Source organism: Drosophila teissieri, chromosome 3R (assembly GCF_016746235.2).
Source record: "Drosophila teissieri strain GT53w chromosome 3R, Prin_Dtei_1.1, whole genome shotgun sequence".
Lineage (NCBI taxonomy): Eukaryota > Metazoa > Arthropoda > Insecta > Diptera > Drosophilidae > Drosophila > Drosophila teissieri.
Window position 1 is genome coordinate 13,096,238 of NC_053032.1, and position 18,677 is coordinate 13,114,914.

The 18,677-nt window shown below is 42.8% G+C and overlaps 1 protein-coding gene across 3 annotated transcripts; it reads left to right on the forward strand.

Annotated features, from left to right (window-relative positions):
- The first annotated feature begins 3,127 nt into the window (after positions 1–3,127).
- On the forward strand, positions 3,128–17,453 carry LOC122619831. Of its 3 annotated transcripts, none has more exons than XM_043797015.1 (7): positions 3,128–3,266; positions 12,439–13,412; positions 15,956–16,193; positions 16,313–16,527; positions 16,611–16,716; positions 16,872–17,069; positions 17,111–17,453. In XM_043797015.1, the coding sequence occupies exons 1-6, from the start codon at positions 3,242–3,244 to the stop codon at positions 17,021–17,023; spliced, it is 1,710 nt and encodes a 569-aa protein (XP_043652950.1). In that variant the 5' UTR covers positions 3,128–3,241; the 3' UTR covers positions 17,024–17,069; positions 17,111–17,453. The 3 variants fall into 3 exon arrangements, with proteins under 3 accessions (XP_043652950.1, XP_043652949.1, XP_043652948.1); XM_043797014.1 differs by having other exon boundaries at positions 17,124–17,453; XM_043797013.1 differs by having other exon boundaries at positions 17,140–17,453.
- Positions 17,454–18,677: the final 1,224 nt, after the last annotated feature.

An 18,677-nucleotide genomic window follows, 5' to 3' on the forward strand; every position in this document is an offset into this window, starting at 1 on the left:
AAGTTTTGAAAGAGACCAGAAAGCTAAATAAACAAATTGGATTACCATGGAATAAAGTCCAGTTCCGATGCCAGTTTATTTGTCTGTGCTGGTGCCACTGCATCGCCAATAAAAGTTTGCCACTCAACAAAGGCGAAAACACTTAAATAAATATATAAATCAAGCAACACAAAAATTGTGCAAAACGAGTTCAGAGACCGAGTAAGCCAACAATGGGTTTGCAGGAAAATCGCTTGAGAAAACGCATCGAAAGACTTGTGGCCGACCCATAAAGAAGAGTTGCAATTTTTTGCTGAATGCTAGAAATAAAATGAAATGAAATAAAATAAAATAAAATAAAACAGGATAGAGGTTAGATAGAACCCAAATGCAGGCAACTAAGAACCCGAACCCAAACCAACCCCAAGTGTATTAATTCAATAAACCTATTTATCTGAGACTTCGACTGGGATTTCGAGAACGGCGCAGAGAATGCGACAAAGTTTGCCAGCCAAGACGGCGCAGTGCAATCAGCAGATCCTGTCCGTCGTCGTCCTGGTCCTGGTACTGGTACTGGAACTGGTCCTAAGGAGCACGAGAAGCCAGATTCGATGCCGCAAACGAGTCCCAATTGGAGGCAGGCGGACAATGAGCGCACAAAAGGCGCTGTAAGTGTCATTGCAGCCAGGAACTGGGCCACTGGGACTGCCACGCAGGACCGGAGCCAGAAGAGCAGCAGTAGCTGGAGCAGCACCAGTCGAACCAAAGGAACCAGAGCCACAGTCAGCACAACCAGGACCCGGCCAGCCACGTTGACAACCGAGATGACAGTGGCAGGAAGAGCAGGGCGAGCAGGACGAGCAGGACACGCAGGACGAACGGGAGCAGGAGCGCCACGGTGTCGCCGATTTTTCCTGACATTCCCACCAGCGTCTTGGCTGCGCACCAGCCTCGTCCTTTTGGTCCTGCCGGCTTTGGGCTTTGGGATACGTAAGTACAGCTGGGGGGTTTCCCCACTCCTTGCGTGTGCGTGTGACTTTCATACATTTTTGATTTAATTTAACGCATTCACGTCGCACTTCTAACACGCAGTTAAAAGAAGATGAAATGCTATGAACGGGTGGGATACCCCTTAGAAAGTGATACTTCTGTGTGTTAAGCCAGGCACCTCTCTCTCTCTCTCGACAATTGTCTCAAATCAGAAAAATTTGAAGAACAAATTATTTTACATTTCTTTTTAAATGCATTACTTTATTGAAGCCTTAAATCTTGCTATGCAGTACTAGAAAAACAGTGACAGGTTTTTAGTGCTTTAGGCTGTCCTGCTGTTTGCCAGATTAACAGGATACATGAGTATCTCCTTGAGTAACTCCTTGGTTCCTTGTTTATTCGGGTACCAAGTGAAAAATGGTATGCGCACTTGGCAACATACACAGGGATAATTGTACTCGTAAGCGGATCCCAAGACGCGACATAGCTGCTGGCAAATTGTTTTAGTAGTTCTGGATCAGCAGGGAGAGCGGGGGGAGTGGCAACGAGGCAATCGTCGTCCTTGGAAATTGCGGAGGATGGAGAATGGCGGAGCTGGGGGCCAAACTTCCCATTGTTTCATTTGATTTGCAGAAATTAGATTAGAAGCAGCCACGGGGCCAGCGAAATAGGAAAACAATAGCCCATAAAAGTTGACAAAAAGTAGTGCGGCATTGCGCAGTGTTTGCGTATATATTCTTGTGGTATTTCTCTCTCATAAATAATGTAGTTCGATTCTCCCAAGTAATTATCAAACCCTCGTTGTACACAAGGACAAGTTAATATAATTTATCTTGATCCGTAGGAAGGACTTCAATTAAGGACCACATGCAAAAATGCAAATTCGATCGAAAGTGGCAATATTATCCCAACTGCATATATTATATGTACTGGAAAAATTAAGAACTTAAAATCTTAACAGTTTCTAAATCAATTAACCTATACTTTCCTATAGCTTTATTATACCCGTTATTCGTAGAGTAAAAGGGTAAACTAGATTCGTTGAAAAGTATGTAACAGGCAGAAGGAAGCGTTTCCGACCATATAAAGTATATATATTATTGATCAGGATCAGTAGCCGATACGATCTGGCCGTATGAACGTCGAGATCTCAGGAACTACATAAGCTAGAAAGTTGAGATTAAGCATATAGACTCCAGACAAGACATTAGAATATAAATTATAACATTATATTTTGCTCCAGACGTAGACGCAGCGCAAGTTTGTCGATTCATGTTGCCACGCCCACAAACCGCCCAAAACTGCCACGCCCACACTTTTGAAAAAGGTTTTGATATTTTTTAATTTTTGTATTAGTCTTGTAAATTTCTATCGATTTGGCAAAAAACTTTTTGCCACGCCCTCTCTAACGCCCACAAGCCGCCAAAAACTGTCAGTGTTGAAGACTCTTCTGCGCACTTCCACTAGCTGAGTAACGGGTATCAGATAGTCGGGGAACTCGACTATAGCGTTCTCTCTTGTTTTTTAGCTGGCAATTTGCATTTCATTTTGTATTAAAGTTCTATGTTTCTTATGATACCGTACTTCCACAAGGTAGCATGTGTTACCTTGTCATTTATATTTATAGTTTTAACCGAAAAGGAAGCTCAAAATTTGTTAAAGATAAGTGATCTAAATTTCAAGTTAGCCTTTCAAAAAATGGCGTGTGATTCAATTGGTACGTTGATTTTGTCAGCTCTTCAGGAAAAGGAGTGCGCTGTGACTTTCCGGGAAATTTTAGAAGACGTAGCCTTTCAGCTCAAAGTTGCCAAAATGCATATAAAGCTCGGCGTAGTAGTTGCATTGCGACTTGGCATAAATCGCGGAATAATCCATAAGTCTGGGCACCGATTCTACGTGAATAAATCAGTGAAAAAGGAAGCCAAAAAGCCGACATGTCCAACAAAACTGGTAGATCGTATCGTCGTATGCCCACAGGATGAAACGTTGCTTAATAAAGATGGAGATTTCGTGGAAGTTTTGACATATTCCGACGATGAAGAGATTATGGTGTTCAATGTTGTAAAACAACAGGAGAATGAAGAGCTTTCAAATGAGTCTAGTCACACAGGAACAGCGGAGGAGGACATGTCACAGACGTCAAGTTCCAGTGCTAAGTCCGAAGTATGTAATTCAGACGAAGGAGACGATATGGAAGTCGAACAGGGGGAATCACAAAAGTCAAATAGCAGTATAGAAAGCGAAGAAATTTGTTCAGATGTAACCATGACCGATGTCAGTAGCTGCAGTGAAGAAAGGTAAATTTTAAATATCATTAACCGTGGATGGTTTGCTAATTTCAAACCAATGAATCCATTTTTCAAGACCGTGGTGAAGTGTCCTAGGAATTCTTTAAACTCTTTTAACCAAATCGGAAACATGGAAAATATGTTATATTTCGCCACAAAACTGTTTACATACAATACACATTTAAACTTTAAAACAAACACCACCTCTTAAAGTGAAAAAGTTTCAAAATGGCCCACAACCGTTTCCGCAAACTGTGAGAAAAACAGTTTCGCAAGGTCCTTAACCTCATTGCTCCATTAGCAGAAGCAGCTGCTCATTCCTTCGACTGCCCAATAATCAAGGGAAAAATAAAAAAAATTTACATAGCTCTTTTATATAACTCCGCGTCGCTCATTTGGCTTTGCAGCCCCACAGAAATATTAACGAAATTGAAAACATGCCAAAAAATGTTAAATAAACACGTTTACAGCAGTGCGAACTCAACCCTTTCTAAATCCTTACGATTACTGCTCCTTATGAGTGCATGGCTTTGGAAAGTTGTGAGTGCAACTCGTTATGCCAAAATGCAGAATGGGCCAACAAAGCAGATGCAAGCCAACTCAAACTCCGAGCTCCGAAACATTCAGCATTATAATGCGGCCAAAGTTTGTCTTGCTGCCCTGCCGGCTTTTGTTCTCTCGAAATGCTCATTCAGATTTTTCGAAAATTTCTAGGGGATTCTGTGGATTGTGGAATTCGGTTTTTTTTTGTTCGGTTTGCTTACATAGTGCCGGATCCCTGCTAATTTTGGGAATGTGCCTGCAAAGTCGTTGGGCCTCGAATCAAAGCGGCCTACAGGTTGACTTGGGACGACCTTTCCTTCCTGATCGCCCCTGTCTTCTCGCTATTACACCTGGCCAAATGGCCAGAATCCTTTAAGGCTGCTCTATGGGGTCGTGATGTCATGTCCTGCTGTCTGTCGTCCAGTGTCGTGTGTGCGGTCGTCGTTGCGAGGGCCAAAAGTGTTTGCTTACCTTCATAAATTATAAATGGGTTTGCGGAGAGACCCAAACAACAACATCAGCAACAGCAGTATCCCTTAGGCGGCAGGACTCACACACACATTGCCAGTTGACCTCAGCCTCGGCAGGTCCTGTGATGACGGAAAATATTGTAACACAAGCAAAGTTGGGCCAGGCACATGACAGTGCCTTGAAACATTTACATTGAAAGTTCCTCTTGTTGCATATGCAAAATCACGTTGGGCTTTAGACAATTTTAATGTCTTCAAGACAATGATTATGTTTTGCATTTGTTTTAATATGGATAGAAAAACCCATTTTATTTGCAATAAATGTGCTTCTACATAATATGTTTCATGCTGCAAAACAAAGATGTTTCTGCCATCTTCCACAATCGCCTTCTTTTAAAGAAGCGATTTTCGTTTCGCAATTCGGCCCACTGTTTCTCATTCGCCATGCAACTAACAATTTCCTGTTCACATACACACAATCACGCTCACAATGTAAGCCGCATGGCCTTGATGCGCTTTTGGCTCGCAAAATGTGGGCTTAAATTATTCAGAGGGTCAGGGGTCAGAGGCGGCTGCAGCTGCGTCGACGCTTTGGGCAATCAAAGACAACAACAAGTGTGTGTGTATGGGCCATTTAATTGCTCGGAGAATATCAATGGGGCGAGGCTAAGGGGGGTAAAGGCGGAAAAGGGCAGAAAGGGGCAGTGAACGAGCGACAAAGACCCAGCGAGAAATGACCCACAAATGACAAAGTGCAGCGGCAGTCAACGAGCCTTGTCTTTATTCCTTGCCGAAGTGTGAAAAGAACAAGACAAACCACCGAAGAAATAAAAAAGTATATACAAAGCAAAGGACCCAAGGGGCTTCTTTGTGGTAATTTATGAATCGCAGCATGGGGCTCCAGAAAGGGGGGATTCATACCATATCCTGGCTGGAGGCCCTTTGAAAAATTATTTCATTTCTGGTCAACATTTGGTGACTTATTTTTATCTCCTTCGCCCCCACCAGCTTCCCTTTCCTACAGTGGGAGTAAGACTTGGTGGAGCTAAATATTTACCAAGAAAGCCATAAAAATCAACTAGATAACGCAAAAGTCTTATATTGGTATGATGTTGAGATTTCGCATAATTATTTTCCTTGATTTATTGAAGGCAACAGCACAAAGTGTAGACAACGTAGGAACCATGGCTTTAATGAAAGCACATTATGTAAGAAACAAGAGTTGTAGCCACATTTATTTAACATTTTTCTTTTAGCTCATAATTTAGTTAAAAAAAAAGGAATATATTAGAATAGCTAGTATACTGTAAGTAAAATCGAATTCTTATCGATTCACGAATTGTGATTCATTAGAAAAATTCTGCCATTTCTCAGTAAACGCTTCACCCATTTAAATTCACCTAAAATTAGATTTCGGAATTTTTAAAACATCCCCAACCCTAGACGTATTTGTTTTTAGAACACATTGTTATGCAACCCTTTTCGCTAGAAAGCCAAGCAACCGCTTCATCCATTTGAAATTCAACTAAACTGAGATATCCGACTTTTTCTGCTTTTAATTTCCCTGAAGGATTTTGCCATCCAGCACAGCTCACTAAACATCCCACAACCCCACTGATTCATCTTCATCAGCTTGAACCTTTTGTATCATAAATTATTTATTTTTATGCATATTGCGATGACATTTGATCACAAGTGCTTGGTGCTCCCATAAATATTTGAGCAAAAAATCAAACGAGGGGTCGAAAATTGTATTTAAAGTGGCATTTATCAAATCGATCAATAAACAATTACCGAATGCCAATGCTCATAATATAAATAAATAAACCAATTGCTCTCGCACATTGCAGGCATGAAATCTTATGGAAAGTATCTGTGTGTGTGGGTGTGCTGGCACACAGAAACGCTGTCTACGCATTAAAGATACATTTGCATGAGTGTGGGTGTTTTGAGTGGGTGAGAGCTGCCATGTTCTATGGCATTTTGTTATTCGAGTGGCTTTCGCTGGCACAAAGGTGGGGGAAATGTTTGTGTTTAGTGTGAAATGGCTCTGTGCCGCCATTATCCGAGGATTCATTCAAAACTGAAACATATGTTGGGTGTCACAGTGAAAATTATACAACAACCGAACATCGAGAAGGTTCTGCAGCTCTCGGGTGTTCAATATGGCCTCATCCAGACCCCCTTTCAATACCCTCTGTCTCTGTGGCACACTCTTTGTCGCACACCCAGTTTCTCGGTGACTAAGTATCTGTGTGTGTGGGTGTGCTGGCACACAGAAACGCTGTCTACGCATTAAAGATACATTTGCATGAGTGTGGGTGTTTTGAGTGGGTGAGAGCTGCCATGTTCTATGGCATTTTGTTATTCGAGTGGCTTTCGCTGGCACAAAGGTGGGGGAAATGTTTGTGTTTAGTGTGAAATGGCTCTGTGCCGCCATTATCCGAGGATTCATTCAAAACTGAAACATATGTTGGGTGTCACAGTGAAAATTATACAACAACCGAACATCGAGAAGGTTCTGCAGCTCTCGGGTGTTCAATATGGCCTCATCCAGACCCCCTTTCAATACCCCTCTGTCTCTGTGGGCACACTCTTTGTCGGCACACCCAGTTTTCTCGGTGACTGTGCTGGCTCAATTTATTTTTATGGCGTCGTGTTCGCCGGTCTACGTGTTCCCAGCAAACGGGCCGAAAAGTAAAAACAGCAAAGAAAGCAGCCAGAAAGCAGCCATCCTGCTCGTTGTCTTCCCTTTGAGGTTCATTTCAGTTTCAGTTTCAGTTTCGCAGTAAATTGAAATTGGAGCAGTGCCCAGTGTTGCGTATACGCACTGTTGTATGTGGCACGTTGCCGGGTGCGCGTTGCGTGCTGTTAGCCTTTCGCTAAAGTAAAGTTGTTAATGGCCGCGCTGACGCTACGTATTGCCTTTATTTATATATAATTTAGGACAACTCGGCGACAAAGTGAATGCCAAATGCAGTTTTTTAAAAGCATCTGTAATTAATTATGTTATCCTTTTAAGCAGTGCGTCTTTGCAAATATACTGCTTACTGTATACAGTATACTTTATTGGTTGCATTATTTTATAAAATCTGTTGTAAGGAAACAAACTAATAAATTAATTGAATATTGGGAGTTCTGTATGTACACATGTATGTATATAGGAAGTAACGGAAGTATCTTGAGCAAAAGTCAAAGTTATCCAATTAGTCATTTCGAGACTGGAATTTAGTCTAATTTGATCTGCTTTGAGGTGGTGCGCCTTCCTATTTTTTCACCCTCTCCTCGAAAGTTGTTTTTCGCATAAGCATGCACATCCCCAAGGCCCACCATTTGATGTGACTCCCAGCTTGTAATTTGGCACATTTGAACTTTAATTGCTTGGCGGCCCCCAAAGGGGACTCATTAAGATTGCCAGCCCGCAGCTGGAGCAACACAAATCTGGCGACACAACTATCAGGCCCAGAGTCTCGACCACCACCGAAGTTACTCACGAGTTGGATAGATGCAGCAATCTGAGTCCTCGGGCTCGTGTTTTATGTGCACTCGAGGCGGCTATAATCCAAAGTGCTCCCCGGTGAAAAGTTTTCTGGTTTATGCGAGAATGTGTGTCGGCGTCTCCTGTTTGCTCCGCTGCTCCGTTGCTCAGTTGCTCAGTTGCTCAGTTTGCTGGCTTTTCCACATAAACACCAGCGTTGGCGGATGCGGGCAGGATGCGGATGGCGTTACAGGTGCGGATGAGCTTCAGATGGCCACGAGTCAAGTGGCTCTCCGTCTTCCTTTGGCCACAAGCGCTTGGCGTTTTAATTACGGCCGCCGCCATTTTGTCCTTCCAAACAACCATGACTTTTTATTGGACATGTAATTACTGCGTGTGTTTTCGGCTCGTGGGCCCACGCATATTTTTTATAATTACATGAAAAATGAAGACCCGCAGCTGATGCGCGTTTCCCGAGCATCCTGAGTGTCCTGATGCCACGCTAATGATGCACGTGCCACGAAGATTGCGCAGATTAAGACCTCTTGACCTTTGGCGAGACGAAAAGTTGAAAGTGCCTTGAATTATAAAATAGGTACCAAAGTACTTACTTGGGGTACTATCTAGACCGAAAATTCACGTCAATATAAATATAATATATCTATTATTATGGGTTACTCAGTTTATACTAAGCACATTAAACAATTTAGCATGAATTATGTTTTAACATATCAGTTATATTTTTGGTGTTGAAGAATCAGCTAATATTTGCCGACGTTTTCCAATAACTCTTTTTTAGTAATGCAAACAACTTTCAAGCTCTTTTTTCGCAATAAATATTTTGAGAATAATTAAATTTCAGTTTTTCTCGTCGAAAGTTAATCAATAGTGAAGGAAAAATCCCGTGCTTCGAACAAATTCAAATCATTTTTTTTGCTCTTCTTTATCATCCTCTATCTTTCGCTTTAGCCTGCACCATAAAAGGCAAAATCCATGAAATATTAACTAAGGGGTCAGAGTGGCAGGACGAGTACACCATATGGGCCAGTCTGGACTGTATCCCCGCCCCTATCCCTATCCCATCCCCATGGAAGTCCGTCATCCTCCAGGTGACTGCGTTATTGGCCGTCCAGGGCTGCATCATACAAAGTGAAACATGGCACATGGCACATGGCACAGTGGGAGGGCTTACTCGCACTGGAGACCATTAAAATGGAATAGTTGTTCGAATGGCTTTTGTGGGAAAAACCTACGCACACACGCCGCAGGCTCAGCAAGACTTTTCGAAATAAACACTATACTTTTAATTAATTGATGACATTCGTATACGGGTGCCCAAGGATAGGTATTGGTTGTAGGTATTGGCCAGGTTTAATTGAGTTGTCCTGAACAGGAACATCAAATAGGTGCGTGCCAGTTTGCCAAACGATTCGTATGAGCGGTACTATTGCTGGGTATAAAAAGCAAATGGTGCAGGTGCAGTAGAACCTGTAACTTTCTGGAATAACAGTCAGTAGCCAACATCAGCCATGTTAGATCTGCTAAGCTCAACATCTTCGCCACATTTCCTTGTAAATATTTATTGATTTCAAGGGCTATCAAATTGTTTGTCTCTATGTTTTGCTGTTTAGTAAAGCCCATTGTCTGAATATCGCCACTTCTGATGACATCGGGCATGCTTATGAGCTTTGGCCTAATGTCCGAAATGGTTGTTCATTTTGTAGTGGCCTAAACCAATTCCAGAATTTACATAACTGCTGGGCATGGTGAGCATGCTTGCTGCCTATTTCTGTCCGCCACCGGTAGCATGAATGCCAATTTCGGTAATTTTTGCGTCTGCCACTAGCCTAATTTGTGAGCATTACTATTCCGCTGGCGTTCCAGCCCAAGCCGGCTTATATATGAACTCCAAGTCCCGCCTGGCCCACCAGCTGTGGGATGCTTTTGGGGGTTCGGATTGTGGCCGCTGTCCCTGGAAACGGGCAATTCAGGTTGAGGAAAACAAGAAAACAATTTGAGTGTTATTGCACGTTTCACTCTTTTTCCTCGTGTGTGTGACTGACTGTCGTCAAGTGCTATAAATGGCCAGATCACACTTTTGGCCGAGAGTAGGCGCTTTTCCATGGCAAAAGCAAGCAAACCAAGCAAACCACACAAATCGAGGACACGGCAAAAACCCAGTAAATTAATCGGCTTTGGGGGTATAGTTGCTCTTCTCTTTTTTTTGCACTCTCCCCCCTACAAGGACTTACAAATACCCAATGCACCACAAAAATAAATTCGCTCTTTTGTGTTTGACTAAGCAAATTCCTTTGAGGGAAATCAAAACCGATTTGATTGCAGGCTAAATCGGTTTTAATTGAAAATGCAAACTCTGCCTTGAGCAACCCGTGCCGGCTTTACTTTTTTCCAAACCCTTTCGGATATTGGGATATTCCATCTCGACACACCAAGCAAAAAGGACACAAACTAGAAGGCAAAAAGTATGCCACTCTGGAGTGGATTTTAAATTTACTATTTTTCTGGCAGTGAAATTTTCAATTTGCATTTTAACCAAAATTCGCTTGCAACCTTTTCGTGGCCAACGAATTGGGCCTGGGTGGACCTTATCAACACAACCAAATCACACGCATTCGTTCGAAATGATTTCGTGGGGAAATTTATGCGGTTGCCTTGTGGACTCCCTTTTTTTCACTTTTACCTCCACTTTTTTGGCTTTTCTTCTGCTTTTTTTTGGCTTTTTTGTGTGCAAGCAGACACGTAGAACTTCAGGGTAGCCGAAAGGTAACGAGTGCGGCTGAAATTTCTTGCTCAACCTAAATCAAGGCTCTGACAAGCACGTGAAATGAAATAATTTAAAAATGCAAATTCTATTTTATCAAGCCACTGATATCTTAGCCCTGGAAAACAGTACCAAATCCCAGTCCGCTCATCTCGGCCCACCTTTGTTGGCCATTGAACTGGCTGCCATTGGTGGTTGGTTAGTTGGTTGGCTGGTTGGTTCACCGCAAATGAGTTCGTTTTCCACTCACGAATATTTCCGACTTTATTGGGGGGGCTTGGATATTGGACAGGAAAAATAATAGTGATTTATTTTGTGATGCTGATATTGTTGCCAAGGTAAATTGGCAATTGATGGAATTTTCCTAAAGTTGTTTCCGTACTAATAAACTTTTAAGGCATGCATATACTCGTACTCGTATTGAAATCAAACTGTTTCCACAGCAGCTGGACATGCTAACGTTTCTGTTCACCGTTTTTGCGGCTTGCCAAAGTTTCTTTTTCCATGACTTGGAGTGCCAAGTTCAAACTGCTGCACTTCATCCTACTGGCTCCCCGTCTCCCTGCGTCCCTGCCTCCCAATTTAGTGGATGAGTGTCCTGGGGCAACATGTCCTTGCCAGCGTGTTGGGGCAGAAAGTTGCTTAAAATAACTTTATTTGAGTGGTTGTGTTGAGCTAATCAATGGTGGTGTTGCCTTCGCCTAGTCGAAAAGCTGCTCTTTTTTCTTTCCTTTTTTTTTTGGAATTTATTGCCTGAAGTTATTAGCTTTGTAATCTTTTAATAAAGTTTTGGCCCAATTGATGGGGCTTTACATCACTTGTGCAGAGCAAAATTGATTTGCCCATCAATTGTGTAAATATTTTCGCGATAGTTGCGATAAATGAAACAGATTTTTACCACAAACAAATATAAATACAAGCAAATTTAATGCGGGACTCTGCAAATGTTGTATATTTACATAAACACTTTTTGCAACTTGGTTGCATTTTATTTGATTAAACACAGCCACTTGGTGGCAGGCGCAGAAGTGAAGGTGTGGAACTTTGAGTTACTTCAGCCAAGGACGTTTGATGCACGTGTATGTGAAATGATTATGTTGCTAAAGTTACCATTTATTTTGTATGCTTAATTTTCCTCTAGGGCACAAAGCCAGAAACATAAAAAGGAAAAGTTTAAAAGGGAAACAGAAACCGGCAGTGGTAAAAGGAAAAGGCAGCCAAAGCTACAAAAACAAACAACTTTTAGCAGCAAAAAAGTGTGGCAAAAAATATAAAAAAATTAAAAGCCAAAAGGAAACAGAGAACCAAATCAAATAAAACCAGCCACAGGCGGTGACATTAAGCGGCAAATTTTTATGATTTTAATTAGCATAAAAGCGTAATTGAAAATTAACTGAAACGAAATATGTACATGGGCCGCAGGAAGTGTGGGTGTGGGTGACATCGTTTCCACAGCCAAAGACTGGGAAATCACATTTGTTTTACCGGAATTTTAATTCATTCACCTTGCATAAGCCGATTGCAATAATTTTTCCCAATTTCCCGGCGCTTTGATGTTCGCCGCATACATTTATAACATTTATTTATTTAGGACTCCGCGTGTCAAGCGAACGTATGCATATCCTTGCTTATTTGGTATTATTATAATATCTGGCCAAAGCGTGGAAACGAATTAAGAAAGCCAATTTGAGTATACCCTTTTGCCTTCCAACAAAAAACCATATTACATATATGGAACCATTTATTATGGCTTTAAATTTAATTCATTTATTTCTTGACCTTTAACTAAGTCTTGACTTACTTGACTTTTGGCTATTACGAACTTTAATTACAAGCCCCTGCAATTAGCAGTTCGTCTGCCCAAGTGTACTGTTTACTAACGTGCTCAGCTTTATTCCTCTTCCACAGAAGCAGTCACCTGCAGCAGCCCGGCACTGGGAGCCAGTGCTCCAGATCCAGTGGATTTGACACGGGGAGGGAGAAGCACTGAGGGACAGCTTACGACGGCCACAAGATCCACTCTGCCAGATAGTCCAATGACAACACAAAACGATCTAATTACGACAGCCAGCAACTTAGCGACAGCAAAAAAGCCAGCCACAGCAGCCTCAGAGGCAGCAGATACGGCACAAACAGCAGAAACAGCAGCAGGAACAGCAGCACCGACAGAGGCAACCGGCCCATGGAGCTCCACGGCCGTAGCCCGGGGCATGTCATCAGCAGATGGAGCAGGGGAAGGGGAGGCGATAGCAACCAGCCAGTCAGCACAAATTGGGCTAACTACTCAGGCCACAGTACGGCAAACAGAAGCGCAGACAGCAGCAGCGACACAAGCCGCAGCAGCAGCATCAGTAGGAGCATCAGTAGCAGCATCAGCAGCAGCATCAGCAGCAGCATCAGCAGCAGCAACTGAGACCGCAGCAGAGATGGGCATATCAACAATTTATCCAGCATCAACGGAAGCGGATGTGCACAACTCCATTGAGCGGCTGGCGGGGCGAAGGGGAAAGATGGCGAACGCGGTGCATCCGGGTGTCGCTGATTCATTGACCAAGGGCTTCTCCATTCCGACCTTCCTGCCGCCATTTCCCGTTTTTGCGGCAGCGGATTTGCCAGCTTACCGCGCCGCTGCTGATGCTGCCGAGGCGGCCAAGTTGGCGGCAGAGGCGGCGGCCCAGGCAGCGGCCGCCAAAACATCCTCGGAAGCGGTGACAATGTCGCCGGAGGAGCTGCGCCGGCAGACGTATAATGAGCAGCACTCCTACCTGGCCGCCCACCGGGAGGGCGGCGAGGGGGCGGGGTCGGCGGTGCGGCGCAACCTGACAATGCCCGTGCTAAACATCACCGCCCAGATGGGGAACCACGCCTACATGCCGTGCCAGGTGAGTGAGAAGTGCACTCGGAAAATGGGTAGTCCCTATAAGTGTGCTATGAAAATGCTAGTTACTATTGATCGCTTAAAAGTGTTTTTTTTTTTTTATTAAAAAGGTTGGATACATGTAGAATTAAATTATTGTACTGCTACCTTCAGGCAGCCAAAACAATTATATGTTTAAGGAATAGGACATAGTAATACTATTGTATTAGACATCAAGTTAACAATTTTTAATTATATTCGATGATACATTTTTTATCTTTTTAAATATTTATTGACAACTAATACTAAGAATATTTATTACGACATGGTTCTAAAAGATAGATCCTGTGGGTGGATCTTAAAAGTGTGCGAGATAAAATTAATTCAAAGGCCTTCGTGGTAAACATATTTCCGTTTTCATTTTTATTACAATTTCTTTTCATATCAGGGGTTTTCATTTAATTTTCCGACTATTGTACATATTGTACCAACCAGAAGCTTCATGTTCTCAACTTAAACAATGATTTAAAGTTTTAGAAATCTATTGACAAAAAAAGGTTTAAAAATAAGTTTTGTTCAATACTTATAGTTATATTTAAGCTAGATTTGTTTTCAGTGCATTGTTTTGTTGTCTGTAGCACAATCCGTGGACTTGTTTGCCTGTAGGTCGCGGAACATCGTGTGACGCAAGTCGGCTAAGCCTTAAAGGTGCGCTGGGGAAAAAAGGGTTTTATTACGAGATTACGTTTAATTGCGAATATTATATTTGAATTAAATGTCACGTGTTATAAATAGCTGTCAGCCAGTTAAGCGGCTTAAAGGTTTATCCCATTAGGGAGCTTTAAAAAGCAGAATAAACATACATTTAAGGCAACGGACAAAAGGTCGGACAAAAGGTTGTGCAGCTCAGAGAAAATCAATTTAAAATATATATCCAAGGACGTCTGCCACTTTCTTACCAAATAGTTATTAACCCTGCTGCAGAGCTACGAGTATATCCTCAATTTGAAATCAGGGCAAATCAGGGTGTTATGCGGAGATGAAATTCCCTCCAGCCAAGTTTAAGAAATTAGCCAGACCCCAAGGCCACACACGTCACGAAGGATTTAATTCGAGCATTAAGACTTTAACCACTCAAGGAAAACGACCCTGACTGACTTACGAATTCCTCGAAACTTAAACCAAACGAAGACGAGCCAGCGACAGACTGACTGGCTCAGTGTCCCCCCAGCTGCTTCAGAATTCCTTTTTAATTTCAACGGACCGGAGATAAAACTAGCATTTACATATTGCGCACAGACACGCTTCACACATCCGCAGCTACATTTACAGATACATTTACAGATACACATACACATACAGATACAGATACATCTGGATAGAAGGAAGCGAAACACTTATTTGCATGCATACATATTGCACAGTGTATTTTCCATACGGCTACAACAGACATCAAATTTACATGGGCTCGTAGGTGTTTTCTTTCCCCCCTCGTATATTTGTATATACATATATACAGAGGTGGTATCTGCTGAATGGAATTTAACAAAGCCCGAAGAACAGGTCCTGAAAAGAGGCTGGGCTAAAAAAAGTGAATATATACGTATGTTTATACTATATATTTATAAATTGTGCGGAATTGTAAATGGCAAATAGAAGCCAGAGTCTGGGCGCTTGTGTACGTCATAAAAAATAAACGTAAACAGAATGAATTGTTGATATGCAAATGAAATTATGCTGATCTGTGCCGGACCACAAGTGAGAGCAGGAACAGGACTAAAACAGGAGCCCTGCGAAAATGGGGCCAAAGCAAAACGCCAACTGTGAGAATTTCTTAGCAAAGGATGCGCACCCCCCATACCCCCTACCCACAGAATCCGCCTTCAGATCCGACCTCATTTCCATTTCCGGCCCTCAGACATTCACTTGGATCTCAGATTCAACGTCCGTTGACGTCGTTTGAGCCATCAGATTTTTTGCTCTTCCGTTTTTGTGCAAGCCAACACCGACACGACAGGCAAACGTGGCCGGATTAGTTTTGCCTGGCCGGGGTAATTATTCATGTATGGATTAGTCCACATCGAATGCAATCTGGGTAATGTGAAAGCTCATTAGCGGCAGATTGGCAGCGATTAACATAATAATAGTTATGTAAATGCTGGCTGCCTTGAGCTGTGATGCCTTAATAGTTGACTGGTTTTCGGATAAATGGTGCCATGGGTATGGGTGGGTCTGAGGTTGATTAATCACTGATATGTACCCGTTTAAATTCATAGTTCACTAAGTAAACGCATCTATGATTTATTTAAAGGAAATGTTAATATCTGCTGAGGTTTTTAAGATTCTTAGGAAGCTGTTCCTGAACCGTTTTCTTTCGAATTTGAATTTACTTTGCAATTACTGATATGTACCCGTTTAATTTCATAGTTTATTGAGTAAATGGCATCTATGATTTATTTAAAGGAAATGTTAATATCTGCTGAGACTATTAAGATTCTGAGGAAGCTATTCCTGAACCGTTTTCTTTTAAATTTGAATTTACTTTGTAACAATACACTCCACTTTCAGATACATCGATTGTCGGACAAGCCCGTGTCATGGGTGCGCATGCGCGATAACCACATCATCAGCGTGGACGAGACCACCTTCATAGCGGACGAGCGATTCCAGTCCATATACCAGGAGGATCACGACTACACCTGGTCACTGCAGATCAAGTACGTGGAGCCAAGCGATGCCGGCTGGTACGAGTGTCAGATGGCAACGGAGCCCAAGCTGAGTGCCAAAGTCCACCTGCAGATAGTCAGTGAGTGTTTATGAATCAGCCAGCTTTTTCCTTACTTGCAAGTCCCAAATCATTTGTGGCAATTCATTTAATACGATCAAGGGGTTTATTGTCATCACTTCCATTTGTCACCTCCACAGAACCCAAGACTGAGCTCATTGGGGATCAGAGCCGCTTCGTGAAGGCGGGCAGCAAGGTGGCGCTGCACTGCATCGTACGGGGCACCTTGGATCCGCCCAAGTACATCATCTGGTTCCGGGGCCAGAAGAAGATTAGCGAGAGCGACGAGCGGACCGGCTGGTACACGCAGCTGGATCGGAACATATTTGGAACCGTGGGCGATAATCAGAACACGGTTAGTTGGGTGTTTACGAGGGGAGCGGCTATTGGCGGTTAATGGACTAGTTGAGTGTCACTGACCATAAACATTTATTGTAGATCGGCTCATTAATTATACCGCTCGTGCGGAAGGAGGACTCCGGCAATTATACGTGCCAGCCGTCGAACAGCGTCTCCGTGTCCGTGGACCTGCACGTGCTAAGCGGTAAGTTAACAGCCTCCGGGATGCGGATAGATAGGAGCCATCATATCCTATCCTATCCCATCCTATGGCATCTACCTGTGTAGATGTGTGTGCAAAATGAATGATTCATATTAATCGCAACTGTCGCCACCACGACGAATTGCGATGGCCAACAGGTGAATATTCCGCATCGGCCATCATGTCAACGGCGGCAAGGACGCCGAAAGGCGGGAGGAGCACGTTCCACTCGACGCTGGGACTCCTGGGAATCCTTGGACTCCTCTGGGCGATGCAGGGAGCGATGCACACACCACCGACCCAGACGTGACTCGCCTATTGAACGCCTGGTCGTGGCGTCCGACTTCCAATTATTTGTAAGCTTTTGCGCCATCTGCAGTTACGTAATTTAGGTTAGAGATTAATTAAAGGCGGCCTTGTAAATAGCGGAGATGACGACAGGGCAGGATGTGAAGGATGTGGAGGAGGAGGATTAGAAGCGAGAGCAGGAGCAGAAGCTGAAGCGCTGTCGAAACAGAATTGACGGTTCTGTAATTAGGTTAAACGTTACCATAACTCTCATGTCTGCGTGTCTCACATTATCCCCATACCATACCAAACCATACCATACCATACCCGTACTGCATTCAATCTAATGTAAAATTCAATTTAAGCAGACCCCATTTCAAGTTGTGAAATCGAATCAATAATTAGATTATTGCCGGAGAGAAATATTATTAAATGAAAATAATAAAACCGAATCATAAAAATCCATCATAAATAACAGGCATTCAATAAATCATGTGAAACTTTATTTAAATCTGTGTCCTCTCTTCTTCGCTTGCGCTCGGTTTCTGGTTCATCCAAATGGTAAACTATTTATGAATATTATCAGGCTTCACTAATTGATTGGGTGTATTAGTATTCTCTGGCGAGCTATTGATTAAAATGGAAAAAGTTTCATTTAAATACATTTCGTTGCCATAAATCTGCTCTCGATGCTAAATGCGCCAATGCATCGAATGAGTTATTTCGCTGGTGCTAACCGAATTAATTTGCTGGCTGGACGTTCAGAATATTTGTGTTTTATCTTCAGCTGGCGTAGATAAGATTTAAAGCGAGATTTATTTGAAAAAAAGAAGCACAAGGAAAACTATCTTAATTTTAGGAAGTGATTATTTTATGCTTATTTATTTTCGTATTTTTAATTCCTTAAAGGCCCGCAGAGAAGCACATTATAGGAGTGTAGTTGACAACATTAAGCAGAAAAAAACCACAAGTAAGTAAGTCGAGCCACAAGCCATTTTCTGCTGACCCTCAGTTGACGTGAACGATAAAAGGGGCAACCAGCAAACGAATTTCCTCGATGGGGATATGCATAAATAATTTAATATTTTATGGTAATTTGGCAGTGACTCCAACTGGCGGCCTTGTTTGGGGCATCAAAGTGACGAAGGGAAAACAAAGATGAGGCAACACTTATGGCCGCCTGGCCAAGGGGAAAAGCCAAGTAGAGTGCATAAAAATAACACAAGCCATAAACTGGCGAATTCCAAGAGTCATAAAGCCTTTAAGGTAGCCAGTCTATTTTATTGCAGCGGAAATCACATCTCCGTTTTCCCCCAGAACGACGGGTATAAAAAACAGGGCGGGCAGAAAACAAACAAAAAGTATGGAGTAAAAATAAGAAACAACACGTAAAATTTGTCGTTGTCCTGTCAAGTAGGAAAATTTTCTCGGAGCGAGTGGGTTGGACGTAAGCGAAGCAATTTTCAAGAAACACAGAGAACTGGGAAGTGGAATGGGGGAAAGTCGGTTGCCGACGAAAGGCAGTAAATATTTTTCACTATGTTGCTGATGCTGATGACTGACTCGCCCGACGACAGCCAGGATCCTGGGAGGAGGTGGCCGGCGGCGCAAAAGGGGATTCCCCGCTGGCTTAAGTCCAACAACTCAGCAGGGCCCGCGTCAAGGCAGGAAAAGTC